At 43.5% G+C, this 20,891-nt stretch overlaps 1 protein-coding gene and 1 long non-coding RNA gene across 8 annotated transcripts in view; one reads left to right on the forward strand and one right to left on the reverse strand.

The window, feature by feature from the left end:
- LOC150007621 (uncharacterized) overlaps window positions 1-20,793 on the forward strand; it is a 108,586-nt gene extending 87,793 nt beyond the window's left edge. For 5 of the 6 annotated variants that reach the window (XR_016511642.1, XR_016511643.1, XR_016511644.1 and 2 more), the window contains 2 exons: window positions 13,199-13,343; window positions 15,057-17,008. This is a non-coding gene — a long non-coding RNA (uncharacterized LOC150007621). Of the gene's footprint in view, window positions 1-13,198; window positions 13,344-15,056; window positions 17,009-20,574 lie in introns of those variants that run through there. The other variant, XR_016511641.1, reaches the window with a different exon arrangement.
- TRAF3IP2 (TRAF3 interacting protein 2) overlaps window positions 1-20,891 on the reverse strand; it is a 42,570-nt gene that overhangs the window by 19,785 nt on the left and 1,894 nt on the right. Inside the window, exons 2-3 of one of the 2 annotated variants that reach the window (XM_090279764.1) lie at window positions 10,348-11,178; window positions 455-641 (exon numbers count right to left, since the gene is read on the reverse strand). In XM_090279764.1, the coding sequence (XP_090135890.1) occupies window positions 455-641; window positions 10,348-11,170 (1,010 nt within the window). In that variant the 5' untranslated portion in view covers window positions 11,171-11,178. Of the gene's footprint in view, window positions 1-448; window positions 642-10,347; window positions 11,179-20,891 lie in introns of both variants that reach the window. The other variant, XM_090279763.1, reaches the window with a different exon arrangement.

Genomic DNA, 20,891 nt, shown 5'->3' on the forward strand with positions numbered 1-20,891 from the left:
AGAAAATCACATGTTATTTTAAATTTCTACTGGGAACTAATTCAATTTAAAATTCCAAAGTAAGAAATGGGTTTAGACAGGAACACAGACCAGCAATATAAAAAAGAACTTCCTAGAGGTGGAAGTCAGTCATAGTAAAACTAAAAATCTACTTCATGGGCTGAAAGGCCTGGAGATCTGAAGGTAAAAGAAGCAAGTGTGACTTAGCATTTTAGGAGCCTTTCTTTCAAGAGAATTCTGATCAGTCATTAGTGGCTTTTTATGTCTGGTAAAGAGATTCTTGTCAACCAGCTTCCATTTCCTCCTGACCTGAAAAGTCTATGTGGGACATTCCAGTGTGCAGCTTGGCCACCAAACTGGGTAGTAAAGCAACAGTTTTGATACACCTCGACTGCACTGGTATCATGCTTTTTCATAACTGTCTGCAGGTGGGCCCCATAATACTTACTGATACCTCGGGAGCCTTGGGGAGGAATAGTCTCTTTGTGTGGGCCTCTCTTCTTGGTCCCAGGGCCTGGGATAATTCAGAATGACCTTCTGCACAGGGTGCGGGCCTCTTTCACTGGCTCCAGGTGGGGGCTGCCCAGGCAGAGCCGGCTGGATCACTTGCTGGTAGGCTGCTCGAGGGTAGTTGTGGCCATCTGTGGGTGAAGACAGCCAAGAGAACAGGGAAGACTGATTCTAGTCCCTTTATGTGAAAGGAGAGGTAAGCTCAGTGAAAAACTTTGTCTTGATACCAACTGAGGATTCCAGATATCAGTTACCAACTCTGTGATGCTTGCCATATATTTCTGTACTATCATTTACTTGAGTTTTTGTTAAATTGAGTCATTGTGGGTTTTTTTCCTAAAATAAAAACATCTGTGAAATCCTGATTTAGGTGTTCTAATTGGAAAGTGCAAACCTCCACACAAGCCCCTATTTTAATAAGATACTTAGGATAATCCAACCATGAATAGCCTCTCCCACACCACCATTCCTCCCATAATTCCCCCAAGTGTGTAGAACCCAGGGCTAGGAGAAATTGCCCCCATGAGAAATACAGAATTACTACTCTTTCCTTTTCTTCCCCCAAGTGGACACACACACACCACTTCTATTATGAAGAAATAAATGAATAAAAACTTGGCTCGTACCTCTGGGAAGCAGCCAACCCTTTGGCAATACCACCCAACTTGTTTGGTCTTCTCTTGCTAACGCCTAAGTGCACTTGAGGCCAGGGAAGTTAGAATAGGGCATGGCTCAGAGCACAGCCAGGCCTGGCAGTGACTTATGTGACTGTGTAACCTAGGAGAAAGTTGGTCCAAGCCAACCGTAGAAGCAGCGGAGTCTCAAGGGAAGAAGGGCAGCTTACCTGTCCAGGTGAGAGAAGATCACTTAAGGTCAGAGGAGGGATGCAGAGGACCCAGTACAGTTGAGAAAGGAAGGCTCTGAGGGAACTGCCCAGGTCCAAAGGGGCTCAAGTGTGGGAAACCTGAGAGGTGGGGATGCGCCTTGGGGGTGTGCCCAGTCTCTGAGGGAACTGGAGAGAGCAAGTGGGTAACACTGCAAAATGAACCATGAGTGCCTCCTATGAGCCAAGCATTGCCACCTCTGTCCACATAAGAAGTTGGATGATCCAGGAGGCATCGCTAGTTAGGGCAAGAAGGACTCATGGTTTCCCAAAAATATATACAGTAGTCCCTCTTCATAATGTGGTTCACTTATTGCGGCCTCACTGTATCGCGGGATTTTTAAAAATACTATATTTAATTATCACAGATTTTTCACTATATCGTGGGATTTTTAAGGTACTGTATTTGTATGTTGTTAAAGTTACGTAGGTTTAAGAGTGTAGAATAAATGTAAGGTTCCTATTTCGTTGGGTGGTCTAGAACGTAATACCCGCGATAAGTGAGGGAATACTGTATAGTGGTCTTTATCCTTTTTCTGATTATAAAAAGTAACAGTCAAGTTTTCCAGCTCTAGGTGAGATACATGCAGGGATGGAAAGTGAAGTAACACTTATAAGCAAGAAAGAGTTTAACACACAAGGTAGGTTGGAGCCAGAACATAGAGGGTGAGAATGTGGCTAAGAATTGTGTTCTTAGTTTGGTAAATAGTCAGGAGGCATTGGCGTTCTCAGGGGAACAGTCAAGGGAATGATGTCCTCAAATACAGAACAGAAGACAAACAACGTGTGTGTTCACTGGTGTGGCTGCCTCGAGGTCTCTCTACTGTCTGAATGCAGGAAACTTGGCGGGGTGACTCTGGAAATGTGCCCAAGCCAGTCACTCAAGCACAGTCAGACTCCCTAGATTCAATCTATTGTCTGCTTTGATCTGTGACACTAGCCAGGTCCTTCCTGTCATGCTTCCTCTGGCAAAAGTGACCATTCCCCCTCAACCCAGGTTGTCCCCTGGCCCTGACTATAACCCTTGCCCTGATATTGCTTAGGACTGGTCATGACATGAGGGCCTTAAGAAAGGGGGAGGCTAAAAAGATCTGCCTGGGTCTATACCAGTGCTCTGGCTGATAAAGGAGACCATGATTTGGAGGGGATCTCTAAGAATTGGGAGACAGAGCCTCCTGTGCACCATGCAGGTTCTGCTTTTACAGCCTTCCTGGGGCAGGCCAGTTATATTCCTAGGGGTCCAGATGGCCAGTTGGAATTTTGGGCCAACAGGGCAGGTCACTACTGCTGCTCCTTTTTCCCAGTTAAAAATGGGCAAAAAGCACCGCTGCCATTAGATCGCCAGGTGGGGCCGGCCCTGCTTTTAGCTAGGCCTTGCATGAGTGGGCCATTTACAAAACCCGCTGCGGGTACAACCCTCCAGATATCCCATTGCACTTAAAATCCATGCTGCACGATCGGCTCCCATTCTTCTCAGTCTCATCTCTTACAACGCTCTCACACGCTCACCAAGCCCCAGCCACCCTGGCCATCTTTCTTCACCTCAAACACCCCCAGTTTGTCTCCACCTCTGGGACCTGGAGTTGTCATCCTCTCTGCTCAGAATATTTTTGCCTTATATTTTCACAGATCAACTTCTTGTCATTCAGGGCTCAGTTCAGTTATCACCCGTTCACCTAGTTGTCCTATCCCACCCCTCTACCTTTTATTTTCTTTGTAGCAATTATGTGTTTAAGTAAGCGTGACTCTCACTTATCAACTTCTTGTCTGCCTTCCCTTCTAGCATCTAAGTTCTGGGAAAGCATGGACTCTGTCTGTTTGTCATCATGCCTCCAAGCACAGTGCTGGCTCTAGGGGATGTTCGACAAATGAATTAATGAAAACTGAAGAGTTACAAAGCCAGCTACACACACACACACACATACACACACAACACACACACAGCCGCCATTTGGGACTGCACAATCTGCTTGTTAGGTCTTGGGTCTTCTAGATTACTCTCATCTGCAGCCCATTTTGTTTTCACTGCCTCCCTCTGAAAGCAGGAAGAAGAAAGAGCAGGCAAAAGAAGAGAAATTTTGCTAGTGGCCTTGAATGTTTTTAATGTTTGAAGCAATTTTTGCTTCCCATATCCATTAATAAGTGGCTAATAATGTTTTATTTGCTTTAAAAGGACTACCAAGCCCTAATCATAGGGTTTATTTCTTTTCCAGAAGGCGGATGTTAGTGCAGTTAATCAAAAGTCTTTGAATCAAGGTCATATGATTTCTAACAGATTATTTCCCACACAACACGTTTTTGTCTCATAGCAACAAATCTTATCATTAAAATCACCAAGGCATGTGGGCTAAGTGTTTGATTAGCTGTAACTTCCATTTCTGAAATGGCCACCTATGGTAAAAACTTAAACCTAAGGTTTATATGAGCAGATGAAATGATCCACCTCATCCACTTTTTAGATTAAGGAACTGAAAATATAGTCCTCTAAGCTATCCTCTGATTGTTTTTAAAAAAGAAATATTGAATAGCAGAGGATATATCAAACATAAGCTTTCCTTTTTATAAGTGGAATTTGGTTTTGCCTGGAATTTAGCTGGTTGTGTAGAAAAGTTGCTAAATAAAAACTATGTTTAGCAGATAGATGAATACGTTTCATTGCTCAAGTTTTGATCATTTCATTTTACTATTTTGATGGAGGCTTCCTAGTTAATGTATGGGTACTACATACATAATAATGGCTAACACTTATTGGGTACTTGCTATATGCCAAGCACTGTTCTAAGTTCTTTATTCCAGATTATAGAGTTCAGTGTTCTGTTTTTCTAAAGAAGCTGAACTTAGAATCAAATCCAACTTCCTTACCACAGCCCTGGCAACCATCATCTTCAGCACATCAAGTCTCTCCCCGCTCACCCTGCACAGCTCTGCTGGCTCACTTTTGGTACCTTAGTAAACTACTGCTCCCTTGACCCTCTCATCCTTTAGGTTTCAACTCAAATGTGTCCTCCTCAAAAAAGCCTCCGCTGGCCACCCTGTCTATTAATGTCTGTTTTAATACCCTGTTATCACTTATACTTGTTTTGTGTGCTTATTTCTTCTTATCTGCTTCTCTAGTACACTGTAGGAAACAAGACCATGTGTTGTAGTTAGTTACCAGTGTACACCCAGTGCCTAGCAGAGTCCTCGGCCAATATTTGTTGAATAAATTAAGAAATGAATGCACAAGTTCTGTTTCCAAATCCCATTGCCCTCCCTCCATTCTGCCCCTCTCCTGTAAGACAATTAAGATGGCCTTTTCAAGGCTTGATATCACAAAAGCTCTACTCATGATCAGGGATCACTCCTCTCCCTGGGATGTAGGGAACAGGGTTTTTTTTGTTCTTCCTTTAACAAATGTTTATTGACTTTCAATGGCTGGATACTAGGTGAACACGGATAAATAGCATACAGTTCCCTTACGTAGCTCAAAATTGAGAGAAAGAGAAAATCTGTGTGTCTGTGGGTGTCTGTTTTGAAACACAAGCCCACACTCATTACAGTGTGAGAAGGGGAGGCGTGCAAGTCGGCAGCCACCTACGTGGTAGATTTAAGAATCGCTGCCCAGAAATAGCTCCCCCACTGACTTGTCCCCAGTGTCTAAAATTCCGTCAAGAGAGCGTATTCTGTGGGATATGAAGAATTGAAGGTGGTGGGTGGTGTGACAGACGAATGATTTGTTAGCATGGTAACTCCTCGATTCTGAGGCAGTGTTAATCACAAACACAACACACATCTTACAGTCATAAATGGGTGCCCAGAACACTATGTTATTTGTCAGTCTTATGATCCTCTTGGCCTGGGTACACACGGTCTTCATGTTACTGGGTTTTTACCACTTGGAATTTGTAAACCAAATCCTAATGAGGTTTTCCATTAGACAAAACATTCAACATTTTTCTTCCTTATTAAGAATGGTATTAAAAGAGTTTATGAGAGGGAAAATAAAACCTGATTTTCAAGTTGTCAGAAAACATCATGATATAATGCAGTTTAGCTAGGAAACAAAATAGCCAACAGAAACCCTTACAGGCACGCTCACAACGACGAGCAGCTGTGGCTCCTGAAGGGCAGCTCCTTTCTTGATCATTGCTTCCACCTGGTTTGTCTTTTCCTTGCTTTTAACTGTGCGTGCATTCTAGCACACAAATCATCACTTTTTGGAGGGGGGGAGTGGGGGACCACATGAACAATAGTAGGTACGTGTCCACAGTTTTATTTTATTCAGTCTCCCTGGGAGAGAAAGCAAGAATTTTACAGTAAAAATAAGGGCTCTTTAGATTTAATCTGTTCTTTTTTCCCAATTTATTTGTATTATGGGTTTCATTTGATTGCACAGCCATGATCTCTGTTCTGGTGACCTTTCCCGGCAGGATTCTCAGGCCACCTTCTGCAAGGGGTGGGGGGAGGAGGAAACATAGGCTTATTTCCACTTGCTTTGAAACTTTTTTTTTTTAACATGGAAGGGGAGACCAGTAACCATTTTTTGCTTTAACTTGCAAAGGCGAAGATATGCTATTTGCATGGTGATCATTATTTATTTATATTTTCATTAACGGATGAGGAAGTAATGCTCTTCTAAAGCTGAGTAGAACTATGTAGCCATGGTTTCCAACTGCACAAGCATCCCTTAGGTGATCAGCTCCTTTGAAGTGGTTTTGTTGGCAATTAAATGCAGTTATAGCCCCGATATGAAGCTAAGCATTGTACACATGCTTTGAATACTTAAAATCTGTACCAGCAAAAGGGAGCTGGAAGTCGAGGAGCACTCTACAGGGCTGTGCCACAGGATTTTAATTTAAATAATAATAATAACTAAGAGCTGCTAGTTATTGAGGGCTTACTATAAGCCAGCAACATTCCTACTATCTTTAATACATCATCTCGTTTAATCCTCATGGTAACCTTCATGGAAGCCTTTGCTACTGGGGCCTCATGAAATATTCTGGGCTTACATTGCTCTGGAGAAAAATCATAAGCACTGGGCTTCCTTGACTAAAAGGAACCAACCCTGACCCTCTTTCCCATGATTAGATGCGCTCGGGAGCCAGGGCCAAAGCATACTTAAGTTGAACAGGGTGAGCTTGCCTGTATACTCTCATTCCCCTTACTTTTATTTTTCTTTCTAACTTTTACTTATATTTTAATTATAAAAGTAATACCTGTTTGCTATAACAAATTTAACAGAAGGATATAAAGTTGGAAGGAAAATTCCCCCAGCTTTTAACTTGCTGTCCCCCTCTCCCATGATCACTGTTAATGGTTGCAGCCAGATTTTAAAATATATAGTGTTTAAACATCTATAGTTAAAAAAAAATAACACATAGGGGATCAATATTGTATGTTTTTCCACTCAAGTCTTTTTTATTTTTTTGTAACATAACTTTTTTTTAAAGTATATTTTATTGATTATGTTGTTATAATAGTTCCAATTATTTTTCCCCTTTGCTCTCCTTCACCCAGTACCCCCCTTTCCCCAGCAATCCCACGCCCCTTAGTTCATGTCCATGGGTCATGCATATAAGTTCCTTGGCTTCACCCTTTCCTATATTATTATTTTTTAATTAATTAGTTAATTAATTTTTATAACAATAAAAAATAACAATCCCTCCCTCTCAGATACTAAGACCCTTTATAATCTTATAAAGGACAATGGGCAAAGGTCTCGTGCTCCTCTAGCTGCTTTAAGCTGGACATGGTCATCGTCCTACCTACCCTTGGGTCCAGAAATCCCTAATAAGAGTGGGGGTGTGGAGGGGAGGGTGGCCTTCCCACATGGGGAAGGATCGTGCAGACTCCAGGTCAGTTGGCTGTCCCCGGACTTTTTTTTTTTTTTTTTTAATGTCAGAATGTGACATAATAGGGACTTATTCGTCCACTGTGTAAGCCAATCACAGATTACTTATCTGTCCCCTTGGTGATAGGAATTTTAGTTTTTATTTTTATTTTATATTTATTTTTATTCTAGTGCAACAATGCTTTAATAAACATCCTTGACAATGTATTTTCATATGCTTGTTCAATGTTTCTATAGCACAGATGCCTGCAAGTGGGACCGAGGGGCCAAAGAGGAAGCACATTTAAGTTTTGCTAAATGGTGAGACTGTTTTCTGGAAGATTGTACCAATTTACACCCCTAGCAAGAGTAGATGGGAGCGTTCATTTCTCCAAAACCCCACTAACACTGGCTGTTGTTCAAAGTCTTTAATGTTTGTAGACCTAAATTAGGAAAAAGGGTTTTAATTTTTGTAATCTCTAAAATTTTTGCACATACAAACTTTTCTTAAATTTAGAAATGTTAAGCTTGACTTCAAATGTTTATTGGCTGTCTGTCTACTTTCTGTGAATTGTTCCCTTTTCCTGTCCAAGTTCTCTCCTCCCTGCCTTCACCACCTCATCACTCCCAGGATCCTAGGTGCCCCCCTTCCTCCCTCCCCTTCAATAGAAGGAAATAATACAGAAAGCAAAGGGCAGGGACCTGATGACAGAAGCCAGGCCATGAGGTCCCGAAGGCTGAAAGTGTTCCCAGGCAGGGGTGTTTGCGTTTTACAAGAGCCTACCCAGAGTGTGCAATGCCTGCCTCCAAAGACTGGATTGCTAAGAGTGCCATTTTAGGCTTCAACAGGAAAGATATTTTCAGATAGGAAGATCTTCCTGGGACCCTCAAATTATAGTGGGTCAATGCTTTCTTTGTCTATCACCATGAGGCTTTCTCCTATTAGCAGATAAAAGCAACTGCTTGGGACTTAGTATCACAAAGCCCTTGACTGTTCACACATCTACTACACCTTAATCTAAGAAATTAATCAGAAATGCAGATAACAACTTATGTACGTCATGTTTGCCACATCACTGCTTATTGGATAAAAAACTGGAAACTATTTAAAATGTCCAACAGTGGAGAATAAAACAATTTGGTAGTTTCATCTGATGAAATACTATGCAGCGTTTTAAAATGATGCTAGAAGTACACTGAATGTCATGGGACACTACTTTGATTTGACAGTACATGTATAAGCAAAGAAAAAAGAAACAGAAGGAAATATGTCAAAAACCCAATAAGGAATTATATCTGGGTGACAGAAATATGAACTGAACTTTTGGGCATATTTCAATTCTGAACATGAACAAATAATAATGTTGTGATCGGAAAAATTATCTTTAAGTCCAAGATAATAAACCTTTTTTAAAAAAGTACTTTATGGTATTTTTCTCACAAAGTATTTCCTTTTAATCTGGTAATCATTGAGAAATAAATGCAACTCTGGCCCTATCAAGGGTTGTTTCTCTCATGTAAAGCAGCTTCGGCCAACGGGCGCATCCTGTGGCTGGGCCCGCAGGGCAGGCGGTGGCGTCTGTGACTCCCCATCAGCTGACTTCCCAGCCTCCGCCACCCTGGGCCTCAGTTTTAGGCCTCAGAGGCTCTTCCTCCTCAAGCCCTGCTGTTTTCGCATCCCCCGGCCTTCCTTTGAAACTCATGCTCCTTCTTACCTGTCCCTTCTATGTTAAATCCCTCTACTTCCTTTCTTTGAAACAAATTATTAATTATTGTATTGCTCCATTCAGTTCAGGGAGATTTATACTAAGTGTACATGTACAATATGTAAATTGTGATTTGTACAGCACTTGTAATTCTATAATTTATTTTAAAGTTAGGTGTCAGGACTTTGGAAAGACTCTTCTTATACCACTTGAATTGCTTTTTGTACAGTGTTTATTTGCTAAGAAAAGTATCATATCTCAGATGCCTGGGTGTGATCTGTAAAGCCCTGTCATTATTTTTCAGTGCCCTCGGTGGAGATTTAACACCAAGGATTATGATGAATCTTTTCTCTCAGTTTAAGGCTTTATCACTTTCAGAGATGCTTAATGTACTGATACCTATTATTCCTTCATTTACTCCTTCAGAAATAATTTATTGAGTCTAGTATATGCTGGTCACTGTGCTAAATGCTGGGGAATTATGAACTGAAACTACATCTTTACAGAGGTGCAAAAACCTGTGTTCTGGGAAGAGAAGTGGACCTACTGGTTATTAGGTGCCCTGACAGGCAGAAAACAAGGACACACAGAGTCTGAAGGAGGGACTGATCTGGGGAAATTTCCAGAGGGAACACTTGAGCTAAGTCTTAAAAGGTATATATATATAGTGATGGTTGCACAACTCTGTAAATATACTATAATTCATTGACCTGTACACTTAAAATGGGCAAAGGGTGAACTTTACAGTATGTGAATTAGATCTTAATAAAGCTGTTGAAGAAAAAGAAGAGGTAAAGAGCTGGGTCAAAGGCACAATAAGGGGAAGAACATCCTGGATGGCAAATGCTTGGGATGTGAAACAGCCAGAAAAGCTAGAGGGCTGCTGTCCCAAGGGGTGGCTGGAATAGAGGGTAGAGGTGGCTGGCTCAAGTCCCCAGAGGGACTTAAGCAACAGAATCACAGGAGCAATCTGATCTTCAGGTAATGGCATGACTTCAGAGTGTCCGGGCTCCTGATTTTTTTGACTGAAGGCCCCTTTCTCTGTCAAATCTCAAATGGGGAGGACACATGCAGAGAAGACAGAACCCAGATGCCCAAGAATGAAAACAACAAACAAGCTTTCTAGAAGTCCTTTGGGTCATCTCCCTGCCTCCAGGCAGATTCCAGTTAAACTAACCTAGACAGAGGAATATTTTCTGTCCTTAAAGGTTTCTAGAAAAGCAGGTTCCAAGTGGGACAGGTCTGGGGTTAGGTTAAATCATTCTTCCAAAGCCCCTTGCAAATCCAACCACACTCTCAAAGCCCAATGGGAAGCAAAATGCCCTCCCTGCTTTCTAACCTGTTTGTGCCGATCTGCTAATGTGAGGCACTGAGGTGAGGCCCTTGCTTACTGAGTTACCAGCCCAGAATGTCCGGAAGGGGTTAGGCTCACTTACATGGCAGCTGGTGATGGGGTCCTCCAGGACAATGGCGATAGTTCCACTGAGCGTGTGGGGAAGGGTTGAGCGGCAGCATCTGTGCACATGCTGGATTCCTTTGAGGTTCAAACAGAGGGTACTCCCTGGACCTGAGAGGTCTGGGGAGGTCCTGGGGGTAACACACAGAAGTGAGGGGCAGAGGCCTTTCCAGCTGCCGGATGCCCAGGACGTCCTGGGGCTGGGAATCGTACCCCGTGTCTATCGTAGGCAGGTCTGGGGCTGCTCGGTTCCGGTGCGGCCCCCGTGGCGAGGCCTCTGGGCTACGGCCTGCGGAGTCTGCTAAGGCGTTAGGTAAACTCTGCTCGGATTGGTCTGAGTCATGGCCAGTGTCCGGAGAAGCTGCTGAGAGCTGAGACCCCAACCATTGATTTCGTTTTTCCAGAAATAAAAACTGATGCTCTGGGGGTAAGGCTCCAGCCACAGATTCCCGCTTAGGCTCGCTGGCGCCAGAGGAGCCCGAGGGCAGCTCTTTGCCTGGGTCTGGATGTCTCCTCCAGAAGCTGTCTTCATCCTCCTGCAGGACTTTAGTGCGCAGGCAGGTGATCTGCTGGGACACAGGCCGCTGGCGATTCGAAAGTTTCAGCCATGGGTGAGCCTGAGAAAAGTCTCCTGAGGAACAGTCAGGAGTTTGGGGTGCAGACAAGCTGTTGGGTGCCATGTTCCTTATATCTGGAGCAAGTGGCTCTGATTCCTCTTCCAGGGAATATTCTGGAATTGTTTTCAGCAACTCACTAGGGTATGGTTCTGATTCATCAACCTCCATGGGAATGCTTCGGTTCATTCTAGCTTCTGGAACAAGAGAAAACATGCCACAGCGCCTTAGCAGACAGATCATATTTTGGAGTCTCTACTTTATGACCTTAAGGGACCTCATTCAAGATATGGTTTAAATTAACAGTAGTGTGTCACCAACGTGCTTGTAGAGCCCCAGTCATTACACAGAGTTGTTTACTTACCCTCCAGGCAAAGGCACCAGGCTTATTCAGATATTTTTATCTGGATGGCAATTCAGAGAATGTGACTGGACAATCGTGGGTCAGACAGCACAAGGGGAAGACAGATGAAAAGCAAAGGCCAAGGATGGAGGAAAGCGGACTGAATGCTGTTGTGGGCTGCTTCGTGTGTGCTTATAGGTGTGCGTGGAGGAAACACTAGAGGTCTTGGAGGATGGAATTGAGCTGGGGGAGAGATGTGAGAGGGAAAGTCCTCACCTTTTAAACATGTACGATTTTGCTGTGTGACTACTGCTCAATCAAAAAAAAAAAAAAAAAATTAAAAAAGAAAGAAAAAAGCCTGCGTTTAAAAGTGCTGAAGAAAGGTCACAGTGACATTGTCCACTGAACGACTATAGGTTGTTTAGAGGACTTAGTTTCCGCAGGCACTATGCCTGCAATGAAGATAGCCATGAGCATCTGGTTTGTGATGTCCTGGCCGAACTAGCAAGCTTTGCTAAAATGGCCTTTAGCCCACAGCCCATTTAGCCCACAGCCCAGGTAATATACTATTCCCTCACTTATCACAGGTATTACGTTCTAGATGCTCCCCCCTGCGATAGGTGAAAATCCGCGAAGTAGGAACCTTACATTTATTTTAATATTTATGTATATTTTAAGGCTTTATAAACCCTTCCCACACACTTATAAACCGTTCCTAGCCCCTTATTAACCTTTCCCACTCCCTTATTAACCTTTTCCACACTCTTATAAACACTACTTATGTTCTTAAACATATTTTACACTCTTAAACCTACGTAACTTTAACAACATACGTACACAGTACCGCAAAACCCCGCAATATAGTGAAAAATCCGCGATAAATAATTAAATATAATATTTTTTAAAATCCTGCGATACAGTGAAGCCACGGTAAGTGAATCGCGATATAGAGAGGGACTACTGTATTGGGTTTATCTGTAGAAACAGAACTCTTAATCAACATAACAAAATGAGAAAGAAAACTGGCCTCCTTTTGTGGATTGAGATGATTCCCCAGGACGCCTAAGCTCAGGGGAAGGAAGATAGCCAGAAGTGACTGGAGGTCTGGGAGTGACTGGAGGTCTGGGAGTGACTGGAGGTCTGCATTCCTGCTCCTGAGCAGGTGTCGTGGGAAGGGAGGAGGGGGTGAAAAAGAAAAAATCCCGGAGGTTTGTTTGATACAGGCCTTGCACTGAGCGTACTTTAAATACCATACGGAGAAAGGGGTATAGTGCCGGCAGGGTGGATTTTTAAATTCATATCGTGGATCCATGTAGAATTTCAACCCCAAACATTTACTGAGGGCTTGCTGTGCCTAAAATCATGATGTACATCAACTATTGTTCTAAGACAAGTTTTGAAAAATAGGAATTCACCTTCTTCAAAGCCCTGTAGCCAAGCCAATGGCAGCACAACAGCCTGCATTTCAAAATGCTCCCCCTCGGAGCAGAGGTGGGGCCAGCCCTTGCCTACCAATTTTATCGTCACTGCCTATACAAAGTTGCCTCAATTTGCCCCTCCACTGCCTACCAAATGAACGTTAACACTTCCGTTACCCGCACTCGGAAACAAACTTACCCATCTGCTGCAAACGCCCTTTGGCCTGCTTTCTGGCACAAGAGAAAACTTGAGTTTCTCCCTCCTGCCTGGCTGGCGCTCCCTCCCTGCCTCAGTCTCCCTCTCTCTCCTTCCCAGGCTGTGGGTGTCCCTTCCCCTCACTCTGCAGACATCACTTAAATTGATTAGGAACCTACCAAAACCACAAATATTTCAGCTATTTGTGATTTTCAAATGCTCACCATCGTTTTCTTTTCTTTCTTACAATTTTGCTACAGCTATGAAATTGGATACACCAGGCAACATGCTCTTCAGCTGGTCAGGAAACAAAAGCAGTTTCTGAAGGGCTGGCTGGATGTTGTGTAATCTCCTGCTAGCATCTGTGGGCCCACAGCTGAAAGGGAGGGCAGAGAGGGCTATCAGGTGAGCCCACTAGCAAGAGGACTAAATTCTGTCAACTGTTTCTCGTGATGCTATCGGCTTTCATCAGCCCCTGTTTACAGTCTCCCTGGGTTTTCAAATGTGAATACCTTAGAAGTGCTTCCCTCAACAACACAAGTTGCAAATTCTACTCTTCTAGCTGAGGAGCCTCCAGGGATTTGGGAGGGAGCTAATAAAAAAGATGACAAGTGCTGTCATCTTACATAACTGGAAATATGAGGCCCATCCTGTGGTAGGAATTCTACAGTTAAAACTGGTCTGAAAGGAACAAAGGGCCCTGGGATGGTAGTGAATAAACCTGGCATGGTAATGAGCAGTTTCTCAGGAAAACTATGGGATCAGTACTCCTTAAAAAAAAAAAAAAAGCACCCTAATGTTTTAAACATGTTGCTATTAAATAGTCAAACAACAAATCATTATTGAACCCTGCTATGTGTCCAACTCAATGCTGTGTGTTCTCCTTAGGCATAAGATGAATCAAAAATTTATTTACAGTAGGTAATATCTACAAGCAATACAAAATTCAAGAGGACAAATAGGTATACAGCAAAAGGTAATCATAATTATTTCTAAAGTCATAGAAAACATTATCCCTACCTTCAAGTTGCTTGTGATCCAGATCAAGAGAAAAAACTAATAGAGGAAATCAAAGGCCCTACCTCAGGGCCTTTGCACTTGCTGGTCCTTCTCAGAACATTCTTCCCTCATATATTGTATGGCTTGCTTTCTTTCTCCTTCAGGTCTTTACTCAACTGTCACTTTCTCAGTGACGTCTCCCTGATTATCCTTTCTAAATTTTTTGCACACCCCTCTCATTCCCTCTCATCTCTGCTTTACTGTCCTCTCTAGCAGTTATCATCATCTGACATATCACGAAATGTAATTATAAATACAAACATCTAATACATTCTTTGTTTGTTTATTGCCACCCTCCTTCCCCCTTGGCATTTAAAGTTCATGAGGGTGTGATTTTTGGCTACTTTATTCACAGCTATGTTCTCAGCACCTGAACTGTACCTGGCACATAGTAGGTGCTCAATAAATAGTTGTTGAATGAATCAGTGATCGATGCCTGTTTCGGAAAAGTGACAAACCCATGTAGCTGGCAGGATCACTGATAGTGAGGATGTCAGGCCCCATGAGAGCGAGCAGGAAGTATCTGGTGGACCAAGTCCTCAGAGTTCTTCAAATTATACCACATGCATACGCTTCCCTCTTCCTTGCTTTCTTCCCCTCCAATATTTATAAGTGTTCAGTCAGTGCCAGGCTCCCAAGGTGGGGCTGGACCCTGTCTAAGAGGTCCCACCCATGCGTAGGGTGGATCACAGCCCTACTTGCAGAAAAAAGGTGATTCTACCACCCAGTGTGATAGGAACATGTAATGGACGGCAAGGCAGCTGGTCTCGTCATGTGTCCTCAGAGCTGGGCCCAGAATATGGTAGGGGGGGAACACATACTTACCACATGGGCCCCTCCCAGCCCTAGACCCTCCTGAGTGTGTCCCAGAGAACAGTTACACAAAAATGCCACATCAGAGGACAATGGCAGATTCATGGGCTGAGTTGGGGTTCCAGCTCTTGGCAGTTTTATTTTTTGGCCTTTAATATCAATATTGTAAAAATACTACACATTAAAAAAAAATCACTCAGTGCCTCACCACTTCTAACCATTTCCGTTTTCCCTGTTTTAATCCAGGTTTCTCCACATGATGACATAGTTGTAACCCTGGCATGGCCTGTGCTTCAGTCCCTAACAAAGGGAACACTGGATTCACGTGGAAAACCCTGTATTCTAGCTGTGACATAGAGGAGAAGGCTCTGACTCCTGAGAGGGACGAAAGACCTACCAGCCAGGCCCCTGCCAGCCCAGTGCCAGCATCGCCCTGGACAGGCTCTGCAGCATGTGCACCCAGCTCCCCACTCCAGGGGCCTGGGAGAAGCAGAGGCCTGTCAGACCTGGAGGTCACGTTTGCCTCCCTGTTGCAAATCCCTGGGGGAAGGTAGAGGCTGGAGGTAGTAGAGGAAACCCAAGGGAGCTTCTGGCTCAGAATCTCTTTCTGTGGCCCTCAATTCAGATGCCCAGGACTCCTGTACATTTTTGTTTGAGTTCCCCTCACTGATAAACAGATTCTTTCATACTTTGCCAAGGGGAGTGTAATCTGTACAATTTGGCAGTAAGTATTTGAAAAGCTTATGCCCTTTGACCTAGTAATTTTCACTTCTGAGAATTCCCTCTGCAGTGATACGTGCATATCACGTGAAATGAAGAGGCCACAAGATAGGCAATGCGGCAATGTTTATAGTAGCAAAGACTAGAAACAAGCCACATGTCCAAAAACGTTCTGATTGTTTAAAAACTGGTCCGGTTGTACAATGGATACTCTGTGTCTTTTAAAAAAGACTGAGGAAGTGCTATGTGAACTCATGCAACTATCTCCAAGATTTATTGGGAAGTTAGGAAATAATCAAGAGCAGGACATTGCTGAGAACGTCACCCTTCGTACAATCTGAGACTATTTGCCCACACCACCTCCTCAGAGTTCCAGATCAGTGGTTGCCTCTGAAAAGGGCAAGAGAGAGACTTGCTTTTCAGAGCATTTTATACCTTTTAATTTTTGTGCCAAGTGGCTGTGTATCTACTTAAAAGGTTTAAGGGAAAAAAAGGAAAAAAAAAGCTCCACTAGTTACTCTGATGTTCACAAAGATTAAGAACCAAGGGGAATGTGGCACTCCTGAGACCACCCAGGAGAGCAAACATGACCCTTAAAATGTAAACGACCAATCAGCAGAGAGTGAGACCATTTCCCTGGGTAGGAATGGGGTGCACACAAGCTAGGAACACAAGCTAGTCCCAAGTACACACAATGAGGCTGGAACAGTGCAAGTCTGGTTCTGACTCACTCTGACCTGACCCGAGAGTCACTCATTTTCCTTTTCTGGGATCTCGCTGCCCTTTGAGCTGTGAGCTGTGGTTCTTGCTCTTGGATTCTGACCCCACCTTTCTTCAAATCCCTCTGTGGGTTTTCTCTGCCGACGTCTGTCTCTTTGGCTTCCTCTCTGCCTCCTTGGGCACAAGATCTTTCTCTTAACTCCTCTACTCGACCCCAGGTAGCCAGGTAAGATCTTATCCTGGTGGCAGCAGATTTGGCAACCCATGTGACCATGCTCCCTCGTGTCCCACTCACAGAATTTCCCATTCTCTCTCTTTCCCTCCCTCCCTCTCCCTTTCTCTCAGTCCAACCCCCTGAACTGCCTCCAGCTCTTTGCTCATGTCTGTTCCCAGCACCCTTTTTCCCTTCAGCACTGCCTGACTCAAATTATTAGTTTCTTGAAACAGAGTCTATTATTCCTCACAACATTACCTTCCTGATCTCAGCGTTTATTAAAAAGCTTCTCTGCCCATCTCGTCCCCACCTCCCTCTGCATGTCCGTGAGGCCACACTCGGCCTGGGTGGGAAACAAATTATGTACATTCACAGTTAACTGTGGCTGCTGTCTCCCAGATGTCCTTGCCCTGAATCAACACAGATTTCTAGGATGTGGGAAAATATGCAATATTTAAATGCACAGGCTCCAGATTCAAACCTTCTCGGTTTAAATGACTTCTCTGCCAGCTGCGTGATTAAATAAGCGACCTTGCGAAAATTACTTAACTTCTCTGGGCCTCATTTTTTTCATCCCTAAAACAGGAAAAATAACAACACTCCCCTGCACGGCGTTTGTGATGGTAAAAGAAGATGTAAATAAAGTGCTGACTGCAGGGCCTGGACCATATTAAGCTCTTAAAAAGTAAAAGGGCTGCTGTGGGAAGAGGGTAGGGGGATGGAGGGCAGGGGAGAGCAACGGGGGAGAAATTGGGGTAACTGTCACAGACCAACAATAAAAAAATAAATTCTAAAAAAATAAAAACAAAAGGCCTATTTTGTTATTATTTTTACAATAAGGGATTTGGCTTTAGAACTCTTTCTAGACTGTGTTCACTGGTTTTATACCTGGATGCTAACAATAGCATATGAACCTAATGTTTGGAGAGCTTATCTTTTCAAACTAATGTGTACTTCTGGCACATCTGACACACATCATCCCATTTGGTCCTTAAAACGAGTCAGGCCATGCGTGGTGTACTTGGTGTCACTTACCCGTCACAAACCATGGGACGCCTTTGGCTTGAGGGCTGTAGTTTATTTACCAAACTCTGATATAGATTATGCAGTTGAGTCAAAATATAAACCTAACAAAATGGATATACATAAGAAACCTTATACTTAGTTAGTAATGATTATTTATGTTTATTGAATATTTACGATGTGCCAAATATTGTTCCAAGTGTTTTGCATGTCTTAACTTATTTCATCCTCACAGCCACCCTATTTGGTAGCTGCTGTCAGTCCCACTTTACAGATGGGGAAACTGAGGCATGAGGAGACTAAGCAAATTTCCCAAGGTCACATGACTAGCAAGTAGCAAAGATAGGATTCAAATGCAAGCAGTTGAGCACCAGTGCCTGTGCACTTAACCATTTTGTTTTGTTTAGAAGCATTAACTTATATAGCAATTTGGTGGGTAGATAGGGGATGGGGGGAGCCGGGTAACCTGTAGAAACTTCTGGAACAAATGTGTTTTAGAACCATTCACCTTGAAGGTGAGGAGGTGTGAAAACAGGCTGCCTGTGTTACATGAAGAATCACCAGGCTAGAAACCTGTGCGTCTTCCCTTCCTGCGGTGACAACAGAGGATATGGATGAGACGGCAGAAGCATCTTGATTGGAGAAAAGCACTTGATTGGATCTCATTAAATTTTAATCATAAACTGAATTCAAAATAAATTGAAAACTAGTTGACAGAACACAAACAAAGGGTGATGATAAATGGTGATGTGTCTAGAGAGGGGATATCTTCCAGGGAATGCCTCTGAGGCAAGGACGGATGGGATTTAATGAAGGTGTTGTGTCCCTGGAAGAAGACAAATAGCAGAGCAAGAAACAGAGGAAGGGCAGCAGTGAGCAGCCTGAGTAATTAATATACAACATCACCAGCTCCAAGCAATCAAGGCTTGCTGCTGTTTGCCAACTGCTTGGATGATTTTTTTTTTAAGCATTTTTTGGGTCAACAATAGGGTTGAAGAGTCCTAAACACACAGCATGAATATTTCAGGTGGACTTTAAAAATAAATAGATAAAATTTACAGCTAGGAAGATCTTCAGATCCAATTTGGATCAGATACTTTCAATTATAGTTACTCAAGGTCTTCTGTGTCTAAGAGTCATAAATTAAAAAAGTCTGTAAACTCATCAATGTTCTTTGTTTACTGCCCAAACGCATGCAGACTTTCACAACATCCGTCTGCTTCATAGAAGTTGGTTTTGAGTGAACTGTTTGGCTCAGGGTCAAATTCCAGTGAAGAAATACTTCCAAGTTTACTTGCAGAATTTCTCAGAGCAGTTCTTCCACTTGGTTTGCCGGAGGACTGGAAGCAGAGGTGAGCCCCAGGGACCAGGGAACATTTATTGGCCCTTGTTCATACCCTGCACAGTACAACTCATGTCAGGTTAAAGGAAGCACAGTGTGACCTGACCTGATTTGAAGAAGGACGCTCTTAAAGTCCTCTGAGCTGTTAAACAGATAGACTAATGGGAATGAACTGTCTACGCCACGTTGGACATTGATAATAAACATTCAGAGAACAACCTCAGAACAGCTCATGGGTTGTTTGTTTGCTTGCTTGCTTCAGGTAACATTTCTCCACACACACATTAAGTGACTAATGCAGTCCAAGGTCCAGAGAAAAGGAGAAGAAGAATGGACAGAAAGAAAGGAGAATGGAAGAGATGAGAAGCAAGGAAAGTGTAGAAACCTTGAAAGGAATTTTTTTCATTGCTTTTAGAGAGAGAGGAAGGAGTAGGAGAGAAAGAAGGATAGAAACATGGAGGCCGAACCTGCAACTTAGGCATGTGCCCTGACTAGGAATTGAACCTGTGACCCTTCAGTTTATGGGATGATGCTCCAACCAACTGAGCCACACTGGCCACGGCTTGAAGAAAAATTTTTAAAATTTGCCCTTTATTAGTATAGGAGATATACTTTAAACTGTGATTTTTATGTATGTGTGGGTATGAGAAGGGGCAGTTGGAAGAAAGGGAAAGAACGAATCCAGGTAAAAGGCGAGTGTTATAGGTTAGCTGGTTTAGTCAGGAAGAGTCTTAGCAGACATCACAAAGGGAGAAGAGAATTCAGGGAGGGCAGAAGACCTGGTGACCTTGGGAGGGGAAGAAGGAAAAACACCGGGGGCCTGAGCACAGGAAAACAATGAGGCAGAGAAGAGCCAAGTTTCCCTCATCACTGAGGGAGCTGCCAAGACCCCAGCCAGCCTAGGTCTGTGGGGTGGAAGGAAGGGGGACACGTGGGCTGGGGGGGCTCGTCAGTCCAAATAGCTTGATTTCAGCTGCCTTATTAGGGAACCAAGGCAAACTGGCACAGATCTTAGGGTCATAAGAGCGATGAAAGCCCACCCCCTCCTCCCCTAGCCAGTTTCTGGTCTCCAGGAAGGTCTGTGCACACATCTGCGTGCATGCGCTTGCACACACACACACACACACACACACAGGCACAGAGTGAGCTGAGCAGTCAGACATGTCCATGTGGCCAAGGAGGAGGTCTGCTGGACAAGAGGCACAAAGAATGTCAGAGGGAGAAAGGACAGCCTGGGTTTCATGAACTAAAAATATCTTGGTGACAATGGGTGGAGAAGAAATGAGAGAGGCCCAGGGGGAGGGTGTCAGTCTGGATTCTAATCCTCAGATGCTTTCACACCAAAGGACTGCAGGACTGTTTTGATAAGGAAATGTGATCAAACATTAGGGGTCATTTCATGGGATCTGAAAAGAATTTGAAGTGTGAGGTGCCTCCTCTGTGTTCTTTTCTGCATCAGTTGCCTTCAATGGATATGTTTGTAAAGACTAATCTAAAATTGCCCACAGCAGAAAAATGATTTGAATTCAGAGTATTCCAGAGATTATGATTTACAATGTGTAAAAAAACATAGATTTCATTTAGACAAACTACCCACATAATCTCCTTCTGAGTGTCTGTTCAAGAATGCCTGCAAATATGACGGCCTTCTCCTCTTCCTTTTACTTTCGGGGCATTTTGAAGCCCCTACCTCCTTAATCCTGAGAGAAGCGAGCCTAAACATTTTCTGTCTTTGCACCCTCCAGAGCGAGTCTCTCCGACATGTTGGTTCCCTGCCCAGACTTCGCTTCTCATCAGCCCACCCCACGCAACGAGCAGAGCAGTCGCGGCGCTGTCTAGCTCATCATGTTCCATCGTGGAATGACTTGGAGCTGCAGCCGCAGATTAAGAATGACTGTGGGTGGTCTTTCTGGATCAAAACTAGGCTGGCAGCCGAACAACACAGTGAGCCTGATTTCAGATAATGGCGCATCATCATTTGAAAATAAAATCAGTAACTCATCACAAGGAAAACATCTTGAAATTCCTGACCTCTCACCCGAGGGGCAGAGGGAGAGCGATC

This window comes from Furipterus horrens, unplaced genomic scaffold (genome assembly GCF_987537825.1).
Source record: "Furipterus horrens unplaced genomic scaffold, mFurHor1.1.pri manual_scaffold_6, whole genome shotgun sequence".
NCBI classification, from domain to species: Eukaryota; Metazoa; Chordata; class Mammalia; order Chiroptera; family Furipteridae; genus Furipterus; species Furipterus horrens.